The following is a 24,602-nucleotide window of genomic DNA, read 5'->3' as shown; positions in this document are numbered from 1 at the left end:
GGTAGCGGACAAGAAATCCAAAGTTCGTAGTTTTGCCCGTGGGGATAAAGTTTTAGTGTTGTTACCAGTGGTAGGGGAGCCTTTAAAAGTTGTGTTTTGTGGACCGTGTTAGATTGAAAGGAAATTAAGTGAGGTGAATTATGTGGTAAAAACACCAGATAGAAGGAAGATTCACCGAGTGTGTCATGTGAATATGCTTAAAAGGTACTTTGAAAGGGAAGGAGAGAAAAAGGAGGTTTTAATGATTCTAACTCAAAGTGACGAACCAAATACAGATGACTGTGAATTTGACATACCTCAAATTAAATTGGAAAATGAGGATGTTCTTAAAAATTGGGATGAATTATTAAGTCACCTTCCAGAGGAAAAACGAACTGACCTGAAAGAGGTATTAATATCACATGGGCAAGTTTGTAGAGATAAATTGGGAAGTACCAAAATGGCTATACATGATGTAGATGTGGGAAATGTTGTTCCTGTCAAACAACATCCATATAGACTTAATTCTTTAAAATTGGCACAGGTTAACAGAAAGATTGAGAGTATGCTGAAGAATGGCATAATTGAAGTGGGTTGCAGCCAAAGGAGCTCACCCATAGTGATGGTACCTAAACCAGACGGTACCCAATGGTTGTGTGTGGACTACAGAAAGACATTTAAAACATGGTATGGAGTTCTTCGATCGACTTCAGGTGGCGGGTTTGGTGATGAACCTAGTCGAAAGTGAATTTGGAGAAGCCCGAATCACTTTCCTTGCGGAGGTTCCGTTATCCTCAAGACGAAAGGAAGTAATGCGATTTTTTAGCATGAGTGGATTGGATCGAACAGCTGTGCAAAAGTTTTGTGGCGTGATTACTCCACTGATGGAATTGCTGAAGAAACATAAAAAATGTCAATGGACAGCGGACTTTCAACAGGCATTTGACTGCCTGAAAGCTGTGATCACCAATGCTCCTGTATTGGAGAATTGCAAGGGGCTCTGTGGTCAGATTGAACTAAAGTATCTGATTCTAAAGAGAAATGCCGAGGAAGTTGAGGAATGGATGGATCATGCAGAGACTTTGTTCAAAGAGACTGTCAATCGAGAAAGATTTCAGTTGGAGGAAGAAGAACAAAGGAAAATGTACTATATTATTATACCTGTTTGCGTGTGTTTTGTTTTTAAACAAAAAGGTATATTTACTATGTACATTTCTTAGTCGATGGTGCAAAAGTGAAAAATGAAACCATCTTGAAGTTGATGGGTTTTTTTTCTTGGGAGGGAGGTGTCATGCGAGAGTGCCTTTAAGAACTGGATGTTTAAGCAATGTACCTTTAAGAAAACAGTGATGTCATAGAGTGGGTGGAGCTCAGCTCAGTTCAGCCATTTTGCAGTTTTTGATTTTGCAGTTTTGAAAAGTGCCTGGCTGGTTTTGCTGAGAGCAGTTTAAAAGTGCCTGGCTGTTTTGCTGTGAGCTGATTAAAAGGGGAAAGTCAGTTTGAGACAGCAGCTTGAGAAGTTCTGGTTTGCTGTGAGTTGGCTGAAGGGAGAAGCCAGTTTTGAAAAGAGCTGGGTGTGTGTCTGTGTTTTGCAGATTGCAGGAAGAAAGCAAGGTGCTGGAGCTGAAGTCAACTAAGCTAATATGTCTCTGCCATTCTACAGAAAAAAAAAATATATATCTCCTTTAACCTGATGTGATACTGTTTAAAGGTGTTAAGTCTCTTGGAAGTTTGAAGGAACATTTTTAGGAATTATTTACTGTTGCATATTTTCTGAGTTATCTTTGAAGAAAGGGGTGTTAAGAGATCCAATGTTTATTTAAGATGTTAAGTTGAGTTCATGGAATAAACAGTGTTTTGTGTTAAAAACCCACGTGTCCATAATTGTAATCCCACACCTAGGGGAAAAGCCGTGTGCTAGGAAAAGCAACAAATCCATTAAAGGGAGAGGTTGGTTGAACTCCATGATACATTTTGTGGTTCTGAAAACGCCTCGCCCATAACACCTTATTCTGGTCGACCTTCTGAACACCAGCTGAGTTGGTGAGCGTGCCCCACCTTCATCAATTGCTGGCCTTTCCCCATGCACCACTGTAGATGCATCATTAACCTCAGGTTGTGCTGGACAGTCTGTGTCTTCCTCCAGCTCGGGATTACACCCAAACTCTTCTATTGGGTTAAGCACAAAAGGTCATTGTACTTTGAGGAGCACTTGTCGGTTCTCGCGCAGAAGTGAGCCATCCTCAGCGAACACCATATGTGAATGTGGACCTGCTTGTTGAACAACGGTTACCAGCTTCACCCATCCTTTGCCATTGGGGTCCTCAATTCAGACGGTGTCCCTTATCTGCAATGGCTGAGGTGCCCTTGCAGATCTATTGTAAATCTCTTTCTGCTTTTGTTTCTGAAGAACTAACTTCCTCTTGAACCGTTGTTTGACCGTGGAAGCCACCATGGAGGGCAGGGTTGTCCGCAGCTGCCTGTTCATAAGCAGCTGTGTTGGTGACAGGCCATTTACCAGTGGGTCTGAAGGGTAACTGAGTAATGCCAGATACATATCGTCCTGGCTATCCAGGGCCTTCGTGAGCTGCTTCACTACGTGTACACCCTTTTCCACCTTCCCATTTGATTGAGGATAAAGCTTGCTTGAGGTAATGGGCGGAATTCTCTGATAATGGGGCTATGTCCCCATGCCCCCGAGAAAATGGGCGCGAATCACTCTGGACTTTCCTGGAGAAAGTCCAGAGTGATTCTCCATCTTTCAGGGGACTAGCAGGTCCCCGGAGTGCTCCTCGCAGCTCCGGCTGCCGATACGGGGCCCTGCATTCCGGTGGCGGCCCCGCACAACATGGCAGACCCACACCGTGGGCCAGCCCCGACAATGTAGGCTTATAGGCCCCCCGAGATTGCGCGTGCCCGCCGATCGGTGGCCCCCGATCGGGAGCCTGGCCATCCTGGAGGCCCCCCCCCAGTGATGGATCCCCCCGACCCCCACCGGTCGGCCATCGACTGAGTCCACAGCCGCCACCCCGAGCTCCCACCCACCAATACGCTCGCCAAAGTATTCTGCGCATTACCTCCTTGACGGTGACATCAAGCTCGCGATCTGATGACCATTGCAGTCCTCCAGAAGCATGCCTCCCGGAGTGATGTGAGGTTTACCCTTTAGCCGCTGCTCCGCCGATAACGCGATCAGGTTGGCCCTTGCTCCCAAATCGAGTTTGCAGCTGATGGGCATTCCATTGAGCATTAACGGGATCATCCATCTGTCCGCAATAGTACCCACAGTCGCCTCACTGTGACTGCAACCTGAAAGAGCCTCTTCTATGTCTTGGCCGTTCAAACATTTTGAGCCGCAATCCAAAGTCATATTCACATCGGCCTGGTTGTTGTCGCCTTTGTCCTTGTTCGCACTCTTCATTTCTGTCCGGACAACTGTCCGACCAACGGTGCATCGGCGGGCAAAATGACCCGTTCTGCCACACTTGTGACAAACTTTCTTAAATGCAGGACATTGCCGTGGCAAGTGAATTCCCGGCACAAAATGGCGGATGGAGCTTGTTGCCCAAAATGGTTGCCCGCACTAAGACCACATTTCTTGTGATGTTGCGTAGCGGTGTGCTCAAAATGGTCGCTGGCAACGAGACCACGTTTTTTTGTGGCGCTGTGTAACAGGGCGCTCAAAATCGTCACCCGCAGTGAGACCACGGGTGGGATTCTCCGACCCCCCGCCGATTGAGAATCGCCAGGGGCTGGTGTGCATCCCGCCCCCGCCGGCCGCTGAATTCTCCGACACCGGATATTCGGCGGGGGCGGGAATCGCGTTGCGCCAGTCCCCCCCCTGGCGATTCTCCGGCCCGCGATGGGCCGAAGTCCCGCTGCTGTCATGCCAGTCCCACCAGCGTGAATCAAACCACCTACCTTCCCGGCGGGACTGGCGGGGCTCCGGGGTTTCCTATGAAACAAGCCATCTACAGCACTAAATGTATTGAAATTATGTTTCCAATATGGCATTGTGGGAAATGCAGCCTGCCATTAATAGGTGGAGTACACAATCGTGTACTTGTTTCATGACAATTTAAAACCAATTTTTGGCCTTCACGGCGATATTTTCTGCTCCCACCCACATACCAATACGCTTGCGACAAACGGACGTGGAAAATCCCAGCCATTATCTTTTCCAAAGACATTAAATGCATAATATATAGTAAGAAATAGAAATCCACTTAATTGATAGAAATAAGTATATATTGACACATTCTTTTTGCTGATCAGTGATAATACAAAGGAGTCAATAGTTTTAAAACAACAAAGTAATATCTGGGTCTGAGTTCCATAAAAATGGAACTGACAAAATAAGAACTACTAGTCAGTTGTCCGAATCAAGCTACAGATGAACACTTACAAAGCACAGGTATAATAGCAAGTAGTTAGCATGGTTTTAGAATTGATGATGACTCAGAAAAGTGTTGAAATTATTTGTGGGGTAACTGCACTATTGGAAAAGGACAATCCACAAGATGTAGTTTAATTGGACTTTTAATAAAGCTCCTCCTTTGAGATAAGTAAGGAAACTAAAGGTTTTGCAGGTGGTTGACAGTGAGTGGCTTTGGAACAAAAAAAAGGTCAATAATAAATGTAAATTGGTTGGTGCCCAGGGAAGTAATCGGTTGAATGGCATAGAGATCTTTATTGGAACACGTGAGGTTCAATTTTCCGTCCCTTCCTGCTGGTAGGATCTCCTGGTCCTCTATGGCTGGCTCCCCAGCAGCACATAATGTGAGCCACACAAAATGGCGGAGACATTGGCAGGCCTGGAAGATCCTGATGGCGGCCAATGGCGAGTCGTCTCCGCTACCAAAAACATGCTGCGGGAGGGGGGGGGGTGAAATCCCACTCTTGAGATTTACAATATTTGTGAATCCTATGAAACAAGCTATCTACAGCACTAAAATTGAATTTAATAAATACATGGGTAAAGAGTAGAGAGAACGGGCAGCACGGTGGCGCAGTGGGTTAGCTCTGTTGCCTCACGGCGCCGAGGTCCCAGGTTCGATCCCGGCTCTGGGTCACTGTCCGTGTGGAGTTTGCACATTCACCCCGTGTTTGTGTGGGGGGGGGCATGAAGGATGCGGGTGATGTGAAGGGGCCTCATCAAGGTTGGAAGGGTGGGGGTCCTGCCGTGGGCATGCGCGGCCTCCGACCCTGAAGTGCGGGAGCCCGTATCTGCAGCAAAAGCTGCTAGTTTTACGCTGGTTCACTGCTAGATTTGTCATGAAAAACTGTTTATATGTGTTTATTTGATGCATTATCTTTCTGCTTATTTTAGACTTGGGTAAGTGGAATGGGATCCGAGTAGATTTTGTTGTTTGAGTTAAAATTAAGATAGCAGTTATGGGCTATTGTGCCACTGTTTTGGTTAGCATTGTTAATAGGGTAATTGTAAGCTATTGTCTTGTGTGGTCATAGAATACTTATAGTGCTGACGGGACCATTCAGCCCATCAAGTCTTCAGCTTCCAGCCTATTCCCATAACCCATGTAACCCCATCTAGCCTTTTGGACGCTAGGGGGAATTTAGTATTGCCAATTCTCCTTACCTGCACATCTTTGGACTGTGGGAGGAGACTGGAGCACCCGGAAGAAACCCACGCTGACACAGGGAGAAAGTGCAAACTCCACACAGGCAGTTATCCGAAGCCGGAATTAAACCCGAATCCCTGGAGCTGTGAGGCAGAAGTGCTAACTACTGTGCCACCGTGCCACCCCTGAAACACAACTCTGGTGGGACTTGAACCCACAACCTTTGAATGCCTTTTCAACCATTGACTAGAAGTCCAACCGCTATCCATTGTGCCACAGAGCCACTGATGTTAAGGATATTTTATTACTGTGTTCGTAATAATGTTTGTTTTAATATACCATATCATAATTTTGCGTGAAACCACTCCTGGAGTGAGAAATCCTTTCTCCTCAGTTTTGAAAAATTAAAATAAAATATTGGGATTCCTGTCCAGTATCCTCGCCACTGTTGGGATCTGGTCCAGGATCGTAATCCAAGATGTTGAGGTCAACTGGCTGTACAGGGCACCAACAAGACTAAAAAAAGGGGAGTGGGTGGGTGAAAGGAATTAACAAATATTAAACAGATTCCATTACCACACAAGAAAATAGTAAACAGATTTTGCAATCCTGTATGTTAGAAAGCCGTAGATTGTCAGAGGAAGTGGAGATTGAGTTTGATAAGAGTTACACAGTTTCAACGCCAAAGCAAAATGAATTGAAATAGATATTACAGTGAGTCCTGGTTTTACATTATGCATTCACAGAGAGATAAATAGGCAACACAGCATGAATGAAAATCAAGAAAAAGAAAAACACAAATAAATTAGAAATATTCAGTGTTTTCAATAAAATAAAGATGGGAAAGATTATGAAGGAGGTTGAAAGTTAACGGTGAAAACAGAGCAGTTAACACTATGCTTTCCAGGAGTACAAGAAAAATGCGAGATGAGCCTCACCAGATATGGTTAAGAGTAAGCAAAGTAAATAATAATTATGGAATGAATGAGGAAACCAAACTTCTCGGAATCAGCTTTAGGAGATGTAAGAATGTGACTTCTGACTTGTAAAGACAGCAAGGCAAATTATCAAGAGATGTAGAAAAACTACGCTGTTGTGTCACCCCTGTACTGGTTATGCAATAAGTTCATTGTTGTAATTCAACTTCTTAAAATCTTTTAAATATCCTGAGTATCTTCTCACCTTAAATAATTCTAAAATTGAAATTAATTTGCATTGTTTCGTACACCTACTTTCAAATTGTTGTTTTCAGATCCAACACTTTGCTCTTTGAATTGAATTTACTTATTGGTTGGACTATACTAAGTATCAGGTTACTTTCTGTCCATATAACAATTTAATCACAGTCTATATTATTCTAATTGTTTTCTTTTTAATTACCCTAATTTCACACCTGATGCAGTCCTTGTTATTTTTAAATGAATAATCTTCTAGCGAATATAATGCAATTACTATTTCTTAAGTTTTTAAGTCTACATTTGGGGACAATACCTTTTCCAGAATGCTGTCGACTTCTTTCATCAAGTGCTGTATGTTCTTTAACATCTGATAAGCCATATCTATCCAACACGAGTCCCACAATAATTTGAGATAATGCTTTGATAGTGTCTGGACTAAGTTGTAATTGGTCAGCAGGTGACATTTTTGATCCTGGTTTTGTGTCTTTGCCTTTCTGTTTTGATTCTTTTTCTGTTAATTGTTTCTTCTCTTTGTCTGTGAGTTTCTTTGTGTCTTTCTCAGTTTGTTTTTTGGTGTCCTTCTCGGTTTGTTTCTTCGTATCTTCCTCAGTTTGTTTTTTTGCCTCCTTTTCTGCTTGTTTCTTTGCCTCCTTCTCTGCCTGTTCCTTCGCCTTCTTCTCTGCCTGTTCCTTCGCCTTCTTCTCCGCCTGTTCCTTCGTCTTCTTCTCCGCCTGTTCCTTTGCCTCCTTCTCCGCCTGTTCCTTTGCCTCCTTCTCCGCCTGTTCCTTTGCCTTCTTCTCCGCCTTTTTCTTTGCCTCCTTCTCTGCCTTTTCCTTTGCCTCCTTCTCCACCTTTTCCTTTGCCTCCTTCTCCGCCTTTTCCTTTGCCTCCTTCTCCGCCTGTTCCTTGGCCTCCTTCTCTGCTTGTTGCTTTGCCTCCTGCTCTGCTTGTTGCTTTACCTCCTGCTCCGCTCGTTGCTTTGCCTCCTGCTCTGCTTGTTGCTTTACCTCCTGCTCCGCTCGTTGCTTTGCCTCCTCCTCCCCTCGTTGCTTTGCCTCCTGCTCTGCTCGCTGCTTTGCCTCCTCCTCTGCTCGTTGCTTTGCATTGTTCTCCGCTTGTTGCTTTGCCTCCTGCTCTGCTTGTTGCTTTGCCTCCTCCTCTGCTCGTTGCTTTGCCTCCTTCTCCGCTTGTTGCTTTGCCTCCTTCTCCGCTTGTTGCTTTGCCTCCTTCTCCACTTGTTGCTTTGCCTCATTTTCCACTTGTTCCTTTGCCTTCTTCTCCGCTTGTTCCTTTGCGGCCTTCTCCGCTTGTTCCTCTGCTGGCTTCTCGGCTTGTTCCTTTGCAGCCTTCACCTGTTCCTTGGCCTCCTTCTCTGCTGGTTTCATGTCTTTGCCTGGCTGTTGCTTTGAGCCAACTGTTTGCTGCTTTTTGTCTCTACCTTTGTGTTGTTTCGTTTGTATTTTTTTCTCCCTTCGACGACATCTTTTTGGTATGGTTTGTGTATCTTTTTGCAGTCTTTCGGCAAAAAGATCAACAGTAGAAGTTTCTTCAGATTTCTTGAACAATTTCTCTAACAAGGTCCCTTCAGGAATGTCTTTTGGTTTGTAATCAAGTTCCTGCTCATTAAGATCATGTTGGATGGGCAACTTGGAATCCCTCCTGTGTGCACCTGTAAGTTTTTGCTGCGAGACAGACATTTGTCGCCCTGGTGGACCTTTGGCAGATGGAATGTCACCATCTTCCATTTGTGGATAAATTACCATTCCAGGGATATTCACAGCTGGAAGTGTTTCCGCTGGCTTTTTATGAGTTGCACTCAGCTTAGATTTTCCATCTGAAATCCCCATAGGCTTTGCTTTCTTCTCCAATTTTAGTTTAGTGAATTCATCAGCTGTTTTCCCGCTTAGGGATTGCAAAATAGCAGCAAGTATTTCATCCATTAAAATAGCTTCTTTTAGTAAAGACACATCAGTTCCAGTTTTAAGTCTTGCAACAGCTTTTCTTTTTACTTCATTGTGTATTGCTTTAAGTATACTAATTACAATGTCCTTGGCTTGCATGCTGAAATCTATTTCTGGGTTTTCACTTGGTGATTCGGGAGGATCAGCACATGTAACTGGCATCATCTTAGATGATGTGACAGTCTCAATCCTTGTTGAGACATATTTATTCATGTCATCGATAATACTGAATATTGCGCATTGTAATTCTGAAGTATCTTCAGATAATTCTGATGCAGCGTTCAGACAGATTTCATGTGTATATGTTCCAGAAGACTCTTGTTCGATGTTAATAAGGTAAAGATCACATGTATCACTTTTCGCTTTCATCTCAGATTTTTGTTCATTTTTATTGGCTATGTTATTTTTATTATGCAAACATGAAGTGGCAGGTTGGTATTTTAAAATGGCAGAAATTACTTCTTTTGATAGAGTACAACGTAGTTTCTGAAGAATATAATTTGCAATATCTGTGGCAAGACAATGGACTTTGCAATTAAAAATTAATTTCCTGGAATTTTCAGATGCTTTTTGAGTACTGGGGAAACCAGTGAGGATATACATAAGATGAGGGTTGTCAGCAGTTAATTTCTCTAGACTGGCCCTTAAAACCTTTTCAGCGGCTGGAAGTATTTGTGCCCTGGAAATGCCGAGGACATCCTTACTAACCTCGTCTGTCTTTTCCAGACGTTTACATAGGATTTCTGACAGATAGCTTAGTGAGGGGAGTAGTTTCATAGGTGCACTGAATGGATCCTCATTAACTGACGTAATAACATCATTGACAATTTCATCAGCCATGTCACTGGCCTCTGATGGAGAAGCCTGATCATCAGAAGACATCATTTGCTCATCAAAAGTTTGGCTTTCTAAGTCAGCTTGCCTCTGCATGGCTATTTGACTTTCAGTTAAATCCTGGCTTTCACCACCATCTCGGTCCCTGGCAGTATCTGAGCCTTCAGTTTGACTTTTTACGGCATCTTGGCTTTCAGCAGATTTGTCAATATCTTGGTCTTTGGTGGCAGCTTGGCCTTCAATGGCTCCTGAGGTTTTATCAGAATCTTGGGTCTTGACACCACCTTCATTCTCAGAAAAATCTTCACACTCAGTGGAGTAACTTCCACCAGATTCCTGGCTTTCACCAGATTCACGGCTTTCACCAGATTCTTGGCCTTCAGTAACATCTTCAACTTCAATAATATCTTCACTTTCATCAATGTCTTGGCTTTCACCGACACCTTGGCTTTCACCGACACCTTGGCTTTCACTGACACCTTGGCTTTCACCGACACCTTGGCTTTCATCGACATCTTGGCTTTCACCGACGCCTTGGCTTTCATCAACATCTTGGCTATCACCAACATCTTGGCTTTCACCAAAACCTTGGCTTTCATCAACATCTTGGCTATCACCAACATCTTGGCTTTCACCAAAACCTTGGCTTTCAGCAATGGATTGACTTTTACTGATGTTTTCACTTGCACCAGCATCCTGACTTTCAGCAACGTCTTGACTTTCACCAATATCTTGGCTTATACCAATGGCTTGGCTGTCATCAATGTCTTTGCTTTCACCAAAGTCTTGACTTTCAGTTTCAATTTCCTCATCAACAACTTCAATTACTTCAGTCTCAACTTCTTTTTCAGCAACTTCAACTTTTTCATGTTTTCCCTCCTCTTCAGAACTTTCAACAAGATCAGTTTCGGCTCCTTTATCGGCAAATTCGATTATATCAGTTTCAACTTCTTTTTCAGACACTTCAATTAATTCAGTTTCAGCTCCCTTTTCAGCACTAGAAAGCATGTCAGTTTCAACTTCCTTTTCAGCATATTCAAGCTTTTTGAGAGCAATTTGACTTTCTGTGAGATCTTGACTTTCAGAACGACGTTGGCGGTCAGTGCTACGTTGGCGGTTAGCGTGATCTAGTGCAATTTCTTCATATTTCTGAATTGCTGGTAAGATGGTATTGGTCAATAATGCCACTACAAATGTTATTATATTCTGAATTAAGTTGTTGAGTTCTTCCAAAGTCATCTGTACAAATGAAGGAAGACCATTTTAATGATTAAATATTGGTTTCAGTTTATTTCAAGACAGAAAATATATGCCTCAGGAGGTTATTTATTTGGGCCAGCTGAGAAAGAGCTATTCATTGAATTCCATTTTCCAATCTTTGATCTACAGCCTTTTAGGTTATAGCACTTCAAATGCACATCAAAGTATTTTTAAATGGATTGAGGGTTTCTACCTCAACCGTCCTTTCAGTGAATTCCAGACCCCTACCAATCTCTCTTCGCCCCTCTTCAGCTGCCCTCTAATTCTTCTGCCAATTATGTTAACCTTATGCTACCTAGATATTGACCTCTCAGTTAAGAGATACAAGTCCTTATTATCCACTTTATTCAGGCCCCTCATGATTTTATGCACCATAATTAAATTTCTCGAATCCAAAGAAAACAATCACAGCCTATCAATGGCTAAAATTCTCTATTCCTGCCAATATTCTCGTAAAACTCCTCTATCATTTCTATATTGAAACAGAAATGATATATGTATATATAAAAATCATAAATAATCCATTATTTTATGAGTTAGTCATTCATGCTTTTCAACACAAGCATACATATTATAAGAATATTTTTTTAATGATTCAGCAGTAAATCATACGGTCCTGCACTGCTACGTTATAGGATCATGGCTAATCTTCTATTTTGACATAAATTTTCTGCCTTATGTCCATATCGCTTGATTCTCTTAGTGTCAAAATTCTATCAATCTCAGTTTTTAAATGTACTCAATGGCTGAGCGTCCACAGCCCTTTGGAATTGAGAATTCTAAAGAATCAGGGGCGGGATTCTCCCCTACCCGGCGGGGCGGGGGGTTCTGGCGTAATGGAGTGGCGGGAACCACTCTGGCGTCGGGGCGCCCCAAAGGTGCGGTATTCTCTGCACCTTTAGGGGCCAAGCCCTCACCTTGAGGGGCTAGGCCCACGCCGGAGTGGTTTCCACTCCGCCGGCTGGCGGGAAAGGCCTTTGGCGCCACGCCAGCCGGCGCCGAAAGGTCTTCGCAGGGCGACGCATGCGCGGGAGCGTCAGCGGCCACTCACGGCATCCCCGCGCGTGCGCTGGGGAGGGGGTCTCTTCTGCCACCGCCATAGTGAAGACCATGGCGAAGGCGGAAGAAAATGAGTGCCCCCATGGCACAGGCCCGCCCGTGGATCGGTGGGCCCCAATCGCGGGCCAGGCCACCGTGGGGTCATCCCCCGGGGCCAGATCGCCCTGCGCCCCCCCCCCCCCCCCCCCCCCCAGCATCCTGGAGCCTGCCCGCGCCGCCTTGTCCCGCCGTTCAAAAGGTTTAATCCACGCCGGCGGGCGAGGGTTGACAGCGGTGGGACTTCGGCCCATCGCGGGCCGGAGAATCGCCGGGGGTGGGCCCGCCAACCGGCGCGGCACGATTCCCGCCCCCACCGAACCTCTGGTATTGGAAAATTTGGGACACGGCGGGGGCGGGATTCACACCAGCACCCGGCAATTCTCTGACCCGGTGGGGGGTCGGAGAATCGCACCCCAGAAGTCACTGTGTAGAAATTTCTCATCATCTCAGTTTTAAATGGCCAACCCCTCATGCCTAATTGTAGGCTCTCCAGCCAGGGGATTCAGCCTCTCAGCATCAACCCTGTCAAACCATCCATCTTGTCAAATTGTCAAAGAATTTTATACATTTTTATGAGATCAGCTCTCTTCTTTAAATTCCACAGCAAATAGGCCCATTTTACTCAATCTCTCCACAGAAGAAAATCCTCTTATCCTAGAAATCATTCTCCTGAACCTTCATTTCATCCTCTTTAAGATAAGCGTATTCTTCCCTAGATGAGGAGACTATTTGTATTCGGCAGAGTGTGACAGAGAGTGGGAAAAGCAATGTTGTAGCCGCCAGCACCAATGGTATCTGTATCATTGGGAACATAGCAAAAAAAATGTCACACTGGCAAAGAGGGCTCTGATTCAAGTATCTAGCCCAAAAACAGGGCACGGTCAGGGAACTACGGTAGGCAAAATCATTTAAACCAATAAAGAGGGTAAGAGAGAAATGCTGAAAGCTGGCCCAAAGCTAACTCAGTGAAGCATTAATGAATCTCAACAGGGGGAAACTAACCTTAAAAGCTATTAGGAAAAGCAGTTGCAATGGATACAGTTACGGCATGGTGGTCGTGGTGGTGGCAATGTAATTGTTTTCGCTGAGTAAATAAAATATTTGGGTCAAAAAGTATTAATTTTACCATTCAAAAATGGAACATGGCAGGCAAATTCAGCTCTGAAATGGCTTTGGAGCGGTGAGCCAAGCAAATATATTCTCTGAAGCTGAAGAGAATGTGGAATAGCGAACAGATGCAAAGCATCATTTTAGAATGGATGATAAGACTTCCGGTGGCGGCCATGGAGTAGGAGGTTGCACATTTGGTGGCTCCCACTTGTGATGGAATGTTTGCACCTTTTCTCCCGCTTTTTTCGGAATTTTATTGGAATAATCGGTGGAAGGTGAGACAGTGGGGGGAGATTCACCACCAGTATATGGAGCAGTGGACTAGAAGTGGCCTTACAAGGAGACATAGTCGAGTAAAGAAGGCTCGTGCAGGAACGGCAACACAGGAAAGCATGGTGGAGTCACTGGATCCTGGTGCGGTGGCACAGGGTCGACGGTACAGCTGGTGAAGTTCTTTGAGGAGAGCTTCACCAAGCTAAAGAAAGAAACGCCAGACCCGATTAAGACATCGATTGATCGGGTGGAACAGGGGCTAGAAGCCCACGGACAGGTGACCAGAAGGTGGAGGAAAAGGTGTCCGAGCACGAGGACTATCTAACTGAGTTGGAGGCCGAGATGGGGCTGATGAAGGACCACCAGAAAAGGTTGCAGAAGGCGGAGGATTTGGAGAACAGGTCCAGGAGACAGAACCTGAGGATCGTAGGCTTCCCGAAGAGCAGTGAAGGATCGGACGTGAGGGCATTTGTGGCAAATATGCTGGAAAAGGTGATGGGAGAGGGGCCGTTTACTCGACCCTTGTAGGTGGATAGAGTACATAGAGCGCTTGTGAGGAAGCCTCGAGTGAACGAACCATCGAGGGCGATGGTGGTGCGGATGCACTGGTTCCTGGACAAGGAATGGATTTTGCGGTGGGCCAAGCAGATACAGAGCTGCAAGTGAGAGAACTGTGAGTTGCACACGTACCAGGACCTGGGCGCGGAACTGGCCAAAAGGCGAGTCGGATTTAATAGGGCAAAATCGTCCCTCTTCAAGAAAGGGGTGAAGTTCGTGATGTTATATCCAGCGTGTCTGTGGGTCACTTTTGAGGGCCAGGAACTTTACTTTGAATCGCCGGACGAAGTGATGAACTTTATCAAGGGCAAAAGGCTGGCAGGGATCAAAGGACACTGAACTTTGGGGTGGGCATTGCAGGGTCGATTTGGTTTAAAGTTATTTATGTGAGGTTCCCGATATGCAGTGCTCTCTGCAATAAGGGATTATTCTTGGTTTTCTTTTGTGCCCCTTCCGTTTTCTTTGGTTTTCGTTTTGTTGAGATGTTTGAGCAGTTGCTCAGAAATGTAATTTAACTCTGTTCTGGTGGGTGATGGGTGGAGGGATTTATTCTACTGTTTGTTTACTGGGTACTGTGATGCTCTGAATATGCATGTCCAAGCAGGGGGGGAGGAGGGAGAACAATAGGGAGATTGGCAGCACGGTAGCACAAGTGGATAGCACTGTGGCTTCACAGCGCCAGGGTTCCAGGTTCGATTCCCCGCTGGGTCACTGTCTGTGTGGAGTCTGTATGTTCTCCCCGTGTCTGCGTGGGTTTCCTCCGGATGCTCCGGTTTCCTCCCACAGTCCAAAGATGTGCAGCTTAGGTGGATTGGCCATGATAAATTGCCCCTAGTGACCAAAAAAGGATAGGAGGGGTTATTGGGTTACGCGGATAGGGTGGAAATGAGAGCTTAAGTGGGTCGATGCAGACGCGATGGGCCGAATGGCCTCCTTCTGCTCTGTATGTTCTATAGGGTATCTGGCACCATGGGCGGGAGCTACCAGGCTAACTAGGTGAGCTAGTTCACGGAAGCGCAGTGGGGGGGGGGGGGAAAGTAGGTGATAAGCTTGTTATGGGGGGATGGGGGATGGGGGGGTTGGGATTATGGTGCTGCTAATGGGGGGGGGGGGGAGAGGAGGAACTGTTGCTCGGGACAAAAGGGTGGCCAACGACGGGCCCGAGGAGGCGAGGATCGTGAGCTGGAGGCTAGCCTAAGAAGGGCGATGGAGTGGGAAGCTTGAGGGGATGCGGGTGGTACTTGTGAATATATATGCACCAAATTGGGACGATGTGGAATTTATGAGGCGGGTGTTAGCTAAGATACCAGTCCTAGAGTCACATAAGCTGATCATGGAGGGAGATTTTAATACGGTCATTGACCCAGGGTTGGACCAGTCAAATCTGGGACAGGGAGGGTGCCAGCCGTAGCAAAGGAACTGAAGGGGTTCTTAGAGCAGATGGGATAGATCCATGGAGATTTGGACGGCCAAGAGTGAAGAAGTTTTCTTTTTTCTCCCATGTGCACAAAGTATATTCTCGGATCGACTTTTTTATCCTGAGCAGGGCGTTATTGGCGGGGGTGGTTGATATTGAGTATTTGGCGATAGCTGTGACGGGCCATGCCCCACATTGGGTGGATTTATGGGTGACTAAGAAGAGAGGGCAGCGCCTGCTGTGGAGGTTGTATGTGGGGACTATTAGCAGATGAGGGGGTGTGCGGTCGGGTGCGCAAGTCCACCCAGAACTACTTGGAAATAAATGACACGGGGGAAGTCTCGGCAGCAACAGTGTGGGAAGCTCTGAAGGCAGTGGTTAGGGGGGAGTTAATCTCGATACGGGCCCATAGAGAAAAGATGGAATGAGTAGAGATGGATAAGCTGGTTGGAGAGATATTCCAAGTGGATAGGAGATATCGGAGGCCCCGGAGTGGGGTTACTGCAGGAGCGGCGGAGGCTACAGATGGAGTTTGGGCTATTATCTACAGGGAAGGCAGTGGAGCAATTGAGGGAGGCGAAGGAGGCAGTATATGAGTATGGGGAAAAGGCTAGTAGGATGCTAGCACATCAGCTGAGGAAGAGGGAGGCGGCCAGGGAGATAGGGAGAGTAAAGGACAGAAATGAGAATGCGGTCTTGGACTCAGTAGGGGTGAATGGGGTGTTTAAGGAGTTTTATAGCAAGCTACATGAGTCGGAACCACCGGGTGGGTTGGAGGGATGAGGCAGTACCTGGGTCAGTTGAAGTTTCCGAAGGTGGTGGAAGGGTTGGGGGCCCCAATTGAAATTGAGGAAATAATGGAGGCGCTGGAGGCCATGCAGTCGGGCAAAGCCCGGGACCGGAAGGCTACCCAGTGAAATTTTACAAGAAGTTCTCGGAGATGCTGGGCCCGCTGCTATTGAGGGCATTTAATGAGGCAAGGGAGCGGGGTATCCTTCCCCCAACAATGTCGCCGCAGGCCTCGATCTCATTGATTCTGAAATGGGAGAAGGACACTGAATTATGCGGGTCATACAGGCCAATCTCCCTATTGAATGTGGACTCCAAACTGCTGACAAATATTGGCCACAAGGATAGATGTTCCGGAGGTGATAGGGGAGGACCAGATGGATTTTGTGAAGGGCAGGCAACTTACGGCCAATGTTACAAGGCTCCTAACCGTTATTATGATGTCCTCAGAGGTGGGGGGGAGATGGAGGTGGTTGTTGTGATGGACGAGAAGGCCTTTGACCGGGTGGAGTGGAATAATATGTGGGAGGTTAGTTAGGAAGGTTCGGGTTTGGACAGGGCTTCATTGATTGGGTGCGGTTGCTATATCAGGCACCAGTAGCAAGCGTGAGAACGAATCGGCTGATGTCGGGCTATTTTAAGCTGCACCAAGGGACAAGGCAAGGGTGTTCCCTCTCCCCGCTGTTGTTTGTTCTGGCCATAGAGCCATTGGTGATGGCGTTAAGAGCTTCTAGGAACTGGAACGGGCTGGTCCGGGGGGTTGGAACACTGGGTCTCGCTTTACGCAGACGATCTGCTCCTGTATATTTCTGACCCGTTAGCGGGGAGATTAGTTTAGAAGGGATGATAAGACTTCCGGTCTTATCATCCCTTGATAAGGGATAAGATTATGCGGATCTTAGGGGAAATCGGTCGGTTTTGGGTATAAATTGAATATGGGGAAAAGTGAGATGGTCGAGATCCAGTCGAGGGGGCCAGAGAGGAGACTGCGAGAGCTGCCCTTTAGAGTGGTGGGAAGGAGCTTTCGCTATCTGGGAATCCATGTGGTACGGGAATGGGAGACATTGCACAAGCTAAACTTGTCCCGGCTTGCAGAGCAAATGAAGGAGGACTTTAGGAGATGGGACATGCTCCCGCTGTCACTGGCGGGGAGGGTACAGACCTTGAAAATGGCGGTCCTCCCCAGATTTCTGTTCGTTTTTCAGTGCCTTTTGCACTCTTTATCCCGAGGGTCTTTTTTAAACGGGTAAATAGGATGATTTTGGGCTTTGTGTGGGCGGGTAAAATCCCGCGAGTGAAGAAAGGGTTGCTGGAGCGTAGCCGGAGGAGGGTGGGTTGGCACTGTCGAACTTTTGTAACTACTACTGGGCGGCAAATATAGCCATGAATAGGAAGTGGGTGGGGGGGGGGGGGGGGAGTCGGTATGGGAGCATATAGAGGCAGCATCATGCAAGGACACAAGTCTGGGGGCACTGATAACGGCACCTCTGCCGTTCTTGCTGGCCCACAAGCACTGTGTTGGTGGCGGCCCTGAGAGTCTGAGGGGAGTGGAGGAAATATAGGAGAGTGGAGGGAGCATCGGTCTGGTCCCAGATTTACAATAGCCATCGGTTCGTACTGGGAAGGCTGGATGGAGGGCGTTGGAGATGACAGAGAGCAGGGTTCAAGAGGACGGGAGATTTATTTATAGATGGGAGCTTCCCCTGTTTGAAGGAATTGGAGGGGAAATTTGAACTGCCAGCAGGGAATGGGTTTAGGTATCTGCAGGTACGAGATTTTTTGAGAAGGCAGGTTCCGATCTTTCCGCTCCTGCCACCACAGGGGATACAGGATAGGGTAGTTTCCAGAATGGGGGTGGAAGAGAGGAAGGTATTGGGTATCCACAAAGAGCTTATGGAGTCAGAGGAAACTGAGATAGAGGAGCTAAAAGGCAAGTGGGAAGATGAGGGCATTTATTGAGGGCATTTAAAAGTTTATTGGATAAGCATATGGATGATAATGGCATAGTGTAGGTTAGATGGCTTTTGTTTTTTGACTTCCCATGTCGGGGCAACATCGTGGGCCGAAGGGCCTGTACTGCGCTGTATCGTTCTATGTTCTATGAGCTGGGGGAGTGATAGAGGCAGGTTTGTGGGCGGATGCCTGAGACAGAATTAACACATCCTCATCATGTGCCAGGCACAGCCTGATATAATTTAAGGTAGTCCACCGGGCACACATGACGGTGGCCAGGATGAGCAAGTTTTTTGGGATAGAGGACAGGTGTGCGAGGGAGAGCCAGCAAATCACGTGCACATGTTTTGGGTATGCCCGAAGCTTAGAGGATTTTGGCAAGGTTTCACTGATGTCATGTCCATAGTACTGAAAACAAGGGTGGTGCCGAGTCCAGAGGTGGCGATCTTTGGAGTGGCGGAAGAGCCGGGAGTCCAGGGGGCTAAAGAGGCTGACGTGTTGGTTGGCCTTTGCCTCCCTGGTAGCCCGGAGACGGATACTGTTAATGTGGAGGGACTCAAAGCCCCCGAAATCATAGATCTGGGTTAGCGACATGGCTGGGTTTCTCAGTCTTGAGAAAATAAAGTTCGCCCTAAGAGAGTCCATGTTAGGGTTCGTCCGGAGGTGGCAGCCGTTTGTCGGCTTTTTCAGGGAAAATTAAATGTCAGCAGAGGCAGAAACTGGGGGGGGGGGGGGGGGGGGTTCGGCTATTGCTTCTTTGTTGGGGGGGTGAGGAACGTGTCAGGGAGGGAAACGTTTTATATACTATGTTCATATTGGTATTGTTATTATTATAAAAACTATAAATACCCTAATAAAATGTTTTTTTTTAAAAGAAGGGATGATAAAATTACATGCTTTTATAAATGAAAAGTTTGATTGAGATGGATGTCTCAATTCAGAAATCTTTATTACAATGTTTATTACCATCAGCAACTACAAAAGATATGGACATAATTAAAATGGAAGTAATACAGGCAGGAAGTATTAATTTTAATGAGACGTAGATATTGGCTGTCAGTACCAGCATCATTTGGTAAAATCATGCAACAGCATCAAATTCACTATTTACATACCTTAGGTTTTGTGGGACCTTTCATCTTTGACTTCTCTGTAAGCACTACTGAACGACCTTCAGGGAGTATTGCACATTCACCTAGAAAGAAACAATTGTCAAACTTTTAATTGAATTGAGACATTTGAGAGAATTATTTTCTGGAATAGAGTTTTTGGATAAGCCAGAAATGATGATAGAGTCAGAGAGTCTTTGGCTCATCTAGTCTGTGCCGGTTAAAAACAACCACCTAACCATTCTAATCCCATTTGCCAGCACTATGCCCATAACCTTGTATGCGTTGGGATCGCAACTGCACATCTAAATACTTTGTAAATGATATGAGGGTCTCTGCTTCCACCACCCTTTCAGGCAGCGAGTTCCACACTCCCACCGCCCTCTGGGTAAAGAAGGTTTCCCTCGCGTCCCCTCTAAGCCTCCTGCCCCTTACGTTAAATCTATGCCCCATGGTCATTGATCCATCCATCAAGGAGAAAGATTTCTTCCTGCCTACTCTGTTTATGCCCCTCATAATTTTATACATTCAATCATGTCCCCTCTCAGTCACCTCTGTTCCAAGGAAAGCAATCTCTCTCCATAACTAAAGCTCTCCAGCCCAGGCAACATCCAGGTAAATCTCCTCTGCACCCTTTCAAGTGCTGTCACATCGCTCCGGTAATGTGGATTCCAGAACTTCACATAATACCTGAGCTGTGGCCTAACTAATGTTTTATACAGTTCCAGCATAACCTCCCTGTTCTTAATCACTATGCCTCAGCTAATAAAGGTAAGTATACATCTGCCTTCTTAACCACTGTATCCACCTGCTCTGCTCCCTTAAGGGGCAGGTATACATGCACACCAAGGACCCTCTGTTGCTTGGTGCTTCCCAGGTTCCTGCCATTTATTATGTATACCCTTGCCTTGTTTGTTCTGCCCAGGTGCATCATCTCACACTTCTCCGTTTGCCACTGATCAACCCATCTGACCAGCCCGTCTTCATCCTCCTGTAATTGAAGACTATCCTCCTCACTATGTACCACCCCACCAATTTTCATATCATCTGCAAAGTTACCGATCAACACTCCTACATTCATATCTAAATCATTTATATAAACAACAAACATCAAGGGCCCCAACACTGATTCCTGCGGGACCCACTGGACACAGGCTTCCAGTCAGAAAAACACCCCTTGACCATCACCCTCTGCTTCCTTCCACTCAACCAATTCTGGATCCAATTTGCCAAGTTCCATGGATCTCATGGGCTCTTACCTTCTCTATCAGTCTCCTATATGGGATCTATTCAAAAGCCTTGCTGAAGTCCAAGTAGACTATGGCAAATGCATTTTCCTCATCTACACAACTGGTCATCTCTTTGAAAAATTCAATAAAATTGATCAGACATGATCTCCCCTTAACAAAACCATGCTGCCTGTTCTTAATTAATCTCTGCCTCTCCAATTCTGTCCCTCAGAATTGCTTCCAATAGTTTCCCCATCACTGAGGTTAAACTGACTGGCTGATACTTTCCTGGTTTATCCTTTCCTCACTTCTTCAACAATGGTACCACATTGGCTATCCAGTCCTCCGGTATCTCTCTTGTGGCCAGCGAGGAATTGAAAATGATTGCCAATGCCCCTGCAGTTTCCTCCCTTGCCTCACTCAACATCCTGGGATACATTTCATCTAGCCCTGGAGGTTTGTCTATTTTTAAGACCACTCTTAAACAGAAGAGCTCCTACGTGACTGCTTGGAGAGAGTGGACTGGTCCATATTTGAGAACTCAGCGACCAACCTAATTGAGTATGCCACCACCGTCATAGACTTCATCAGCAAATGTGTGGACGACTGCGTGCCAAAGAAAGCAGTACGTACGTTCCCCAACCGAAAACCATGGCTTAATCAAGAGATTGACTCCCTACTGAAGGACAGGTCTGAGGCATTCAAGTCAAGCGACCCTGACCTACACAAGAAATCCAATTACGCCCGCCACAAAGCCATCTGGATGGCAAGAGACAATATCAAACCAAGCTAGAGTCACAGACTAGCGTTACAGACTCTCGTCGGTTGTGGCACGGCTTAAACAACATAAAAGGCTACAAAGCGAAGCCGAGCAGTATTTCCAGCCGCAGCGCACCCCTCCCCTAAGAATTCAATGCATTCTATGCTCGATTCAATCTGCTGTTGAGTACCCCAGCAGTCCCAGACACACCCATGCCCACCGTCGTAGCTTCCAAAGTCAGATCGGCCTTCCTGAAAGTGAACCCTCGGAAGGCGACGGGTCCGGATGGGGTCCCTGGTCATGCAGTCAGAGCCTGCATGGACCAGCTGGCAGATGTGTTGGCGGACATCTTCAACCTGTCCCTACTCCACTCCGAAGTCGCCACCTGCTTCAAGAAGACCACCATCATACCAGTGCCAAAGAAGAAGCAGGCAACGTGCCTCAATGACTACCATCTGGTGGCCCTGACATCAATCGTAATGAAGTGCTTCGAAAGGTTGGGCATGAAGCACATCAACTATAAACTCACAGGGTGCCTTGATCCACTGCAATTCGCATACGCCGCAAACGGTCCACAGCAGACACCATTTCCCTGGCTCTACAATCATCCCTGCAGTATCTCGACAACAAGGACTCCTACATCAGACTCCTATTTATTGACTACATCTTCGCCTTCAACACCATAATCCCAGCCAAGCTCATATCAAAGCTCTAAAACCTAGGACTTGGCTCCCCTCTGCAACTGAATCCTCGACTTTCTGACCCACAGACCACAATCAGTAAGAATAAACAACAACACCTCCTCCACGATAGTCCTCAATACTTGACCCCCTACTGTACTCCCTATGTACACACGACTGGGTGGCAAAATTAGGTTCCAACTCCATCTATAGGTTTGGTGACGCCACGACCATAGTGGGTCAGATCTCGAATAATGACGAGTCAGAATACAGGAGGGAGATAGAGAACCTAGTGGAGTGACAACAATCTATCCCTCAATGCCAGAAAAACTAAAGAGCTGGTCATTGACTTCAGGAAGCAAAGTGCTGTACACACCCCTGTCTACATCAATGGGGTTGAGATGGAGTTGGTTGACAGCTTCAAATTCCTAGGAGTGCACATCACCAAAAATCTGTCCTGTCCACCCACGTCGACGCTACCAAAAAGAAAGCACAACGAAGCGTTACTTCCTCAGGAAACTGAGAAAATTCGGCATGTCCACACTGACTCTTACCAACTTTTACAGATGCACCATAGAAAGCATCCTATGTGGCTGCATCACAGCGTGGTATGGCAACTGCTCGGCTCATGAGCACAAGAAACTTCAGAGAGTCGTGAACACAGCCAAGTCCATCAGACAAACTTGTCTCCTATCCATTGACTCTATCCACACCACCCACTCGCGGCCTTGGGAAAGCGGGCAGCATAATCAAAGACCCATCCCACCTGGCTTACTCACTCTTCCAACTTCTTCCATCGGGCAGGAGATACAAAAGTCTGAGAGCACACACAAACAGACTCCTAAACCACCCTCTTATGGACTGACCTGATGAATACTACACTCCTGCATGCTTCACCCAATGCTGGAGTCTATTTATTAGTGGTTTCACGTCAGTCGCTGTATCTCAAGAGTAACATCCAGACTTCCGGTTGCGGCTATGCGGAGCTAATTCGCACATTCGGCGGCTCCCGCAAAAATGAACTTTTGGGCTCTTTTCAGGGCCCCCAACGGCACTTTTTCGACATTTCCCGATGTGGGAAGGAGTCTATACAGCTCCCCATCAGTATATGGCTTCAACTAGGAGCGGGGCGACAAAAAAGGTGGATCCGAAGAAAGTGCGAGGGAAGAAGGACAAAATGGCGGCGGGCGGAGACCAGGCAGCGTGGATGCAGTGGGCAGAAGAGCAGCAGGAGGGTATCCAGCGCTGCTTCAGAGCGATTAAAACGGACCTGCTAGAGCCGATGAAGGCGTCTATTGATAAGCTGCTGGAGACACAGATGGCTCAGGGGGTGGCGATCCGCGAGGCTCGACAAAAGATCTCTGACAATGAGGACGAGATCTAGGCCTGGCGGTAAAGGTGGAAGCGCATGAGGCGCTCCACAAGAAATGGCAGGAGCGGTTCGAGGAGATGGAGAATCGGTTGAGGCGGAAGAATCTGCGGATTCTGGGCCTCCCGGAGGGGCTGGAGGGGCCGGAAGTGGGGGCCCATGTGGTCACCATGTTGAACTCGCTGATGGGAGCGGGGTACTTCCAGGGGCCCCTGGAGCTGGAAGGGGCCCATAGAGTGCTGGCGAGGAGGCCAAAGGCTAATGAGCCTCCGCGGGCGGTGCTGGTGAGGTTCCATCAGTTCGTCGATCGGGAGTGTGTGCTCAGGTGGGCCAAGTAGGAGAGGAGCAGCAGGTGGGAGAACACGGAGGTTCGGATATACCAGGACTGGAGTGCATAGGTACAATCGAGCGAAGGCGGTGCTGCACAGGAAGGGGGTGAAGTTTGGCATGTTGCAGCCGGCGCGACTGTGGGTTACCGACAAGGACCCGCACCATTATTTTGAGTCTCCGGAGGAGGCGTGGGCCTTTATTCAGGCCGAGAAGTTGGACACAGATTGAGGATCGGGATGGGCGATTGGGGACTGCGGTTGATATGCTATGTTTATTTTTGTTTCGGGGGGGGGGGGGCCTTTGTATTGCTCCGGGTGTCTTTTTCTCTGTGTTTTTCTCTTTTGGGTCAGTGAGGGTGGCTGGGGCGGGTTGGGCACTGTTTTGGTTAGGTTGGTCGGGGGGGCTCTTGGAGGGGGGTAGGGAAACGGAACAGGGGGGCTGGATGGCGGTGAGATGGGGCCCCGCGTGGGAGGATGAGGCCCGAGTCAGGGGTGAGGGGACCAGGCTTGTAAAAGGAGCTGCGTCAGAGGTGGCGGGGCCTGGTAGGTGGAAAGCGTGGGCTTTTTCCCGCGCTGAAGACTGGAGGGGGCGGGGCCGGGGTGGGGAAGCGAGGGTTGTTTCCCGCGCTTAGAACGGAAGGGGGAGGGGGAGAGCCTATGGATGGGGACGGGAGAGGAGGATGTGCCACACAATGGGAGGAGTCGAAGGAGAGGCGGGAGTGGCCGCGGTCAGCAGGAGTCAGCTGACTTGCGGAAGTGCAATGGGGGGAGTAAATCAGCTAGGATGGGTCCTAGCCGGGGGTGGGGGGGAATCGAGTTGCTGCTGCTATGGTCAAGGAGGAGCTGGAGCGACTGGGGGGGGGGGTGAGGTCGAGGCGGGGGTAAGCCTCTGTGGGGAACGGGCCGGGTTTGGGGTGCGGGCGCATGGCTGGCCGAGGAGGGGTCATGGCTAGTCGACGGGGAGGGGGGCGGGTAGCTCCCTGATCCGGCTGATAACCTGGAATGTAAGGGAACTGAATGGGCTGGTTAAGCAGGCCCGCGTGTTCGCGCACCTGAAGGGGCTCAAGGCGGATGTGGTTATGCTTCAGGAGACACACCTGAAGGTGGCAGACCAGGTAAGATTGAGGAAAGGGT

The 24,602-nt window shown here is 47.4% G+C and overlaps 1 protein-coding gene across 1 annotated transcript in view; it reads right to left on the bottom strand.

Moving 5' to 3' along the window:
• Nucleotides 1-24,602, bottom strand: part of LOC140421029 (uncharacterized) — a 278,045-nt gene that overhangs the window by 151,736 nt on the left and 101,707 nt on the right. The window contains exons 10-11 of the mRNA XM_072505325.1: nucleotides 19,108-19,187; nucleotides 7,053-10,773 (exon numbers count right to left, since the gene is read on the bottom strand). Coding sequence (XP_072361426.1) covers nucleotides 7,053-10,773; nucleotides 19,108-19,187 — 3,801 coding nt within the window. The remainder of the gene's footprint in view (nucleotides 1-7,052; nucleotides 10,774-19,107; nucleotides 19,188-24,602) is intronic.

The sequence above is a fragment of the Scyliorhinus torazame genome, chromosome 5 (assembly GCF_047496885.1).
Source record: "Scyliorhinus torazame isolate Kashiwa2021f chromosome 5, sScyTor2.1, whole genome shotgun sequence".
NCBI lineage: Eukaryota > Metazoa > Chordata > Chondrichthyes > Carcharhiniformes > Scyliorhinidae > Scyliorhinus > Scyliorhinus torazame.
This window is presented reverse-complemented; position numbering and strand designations above follow the sequence as displayed.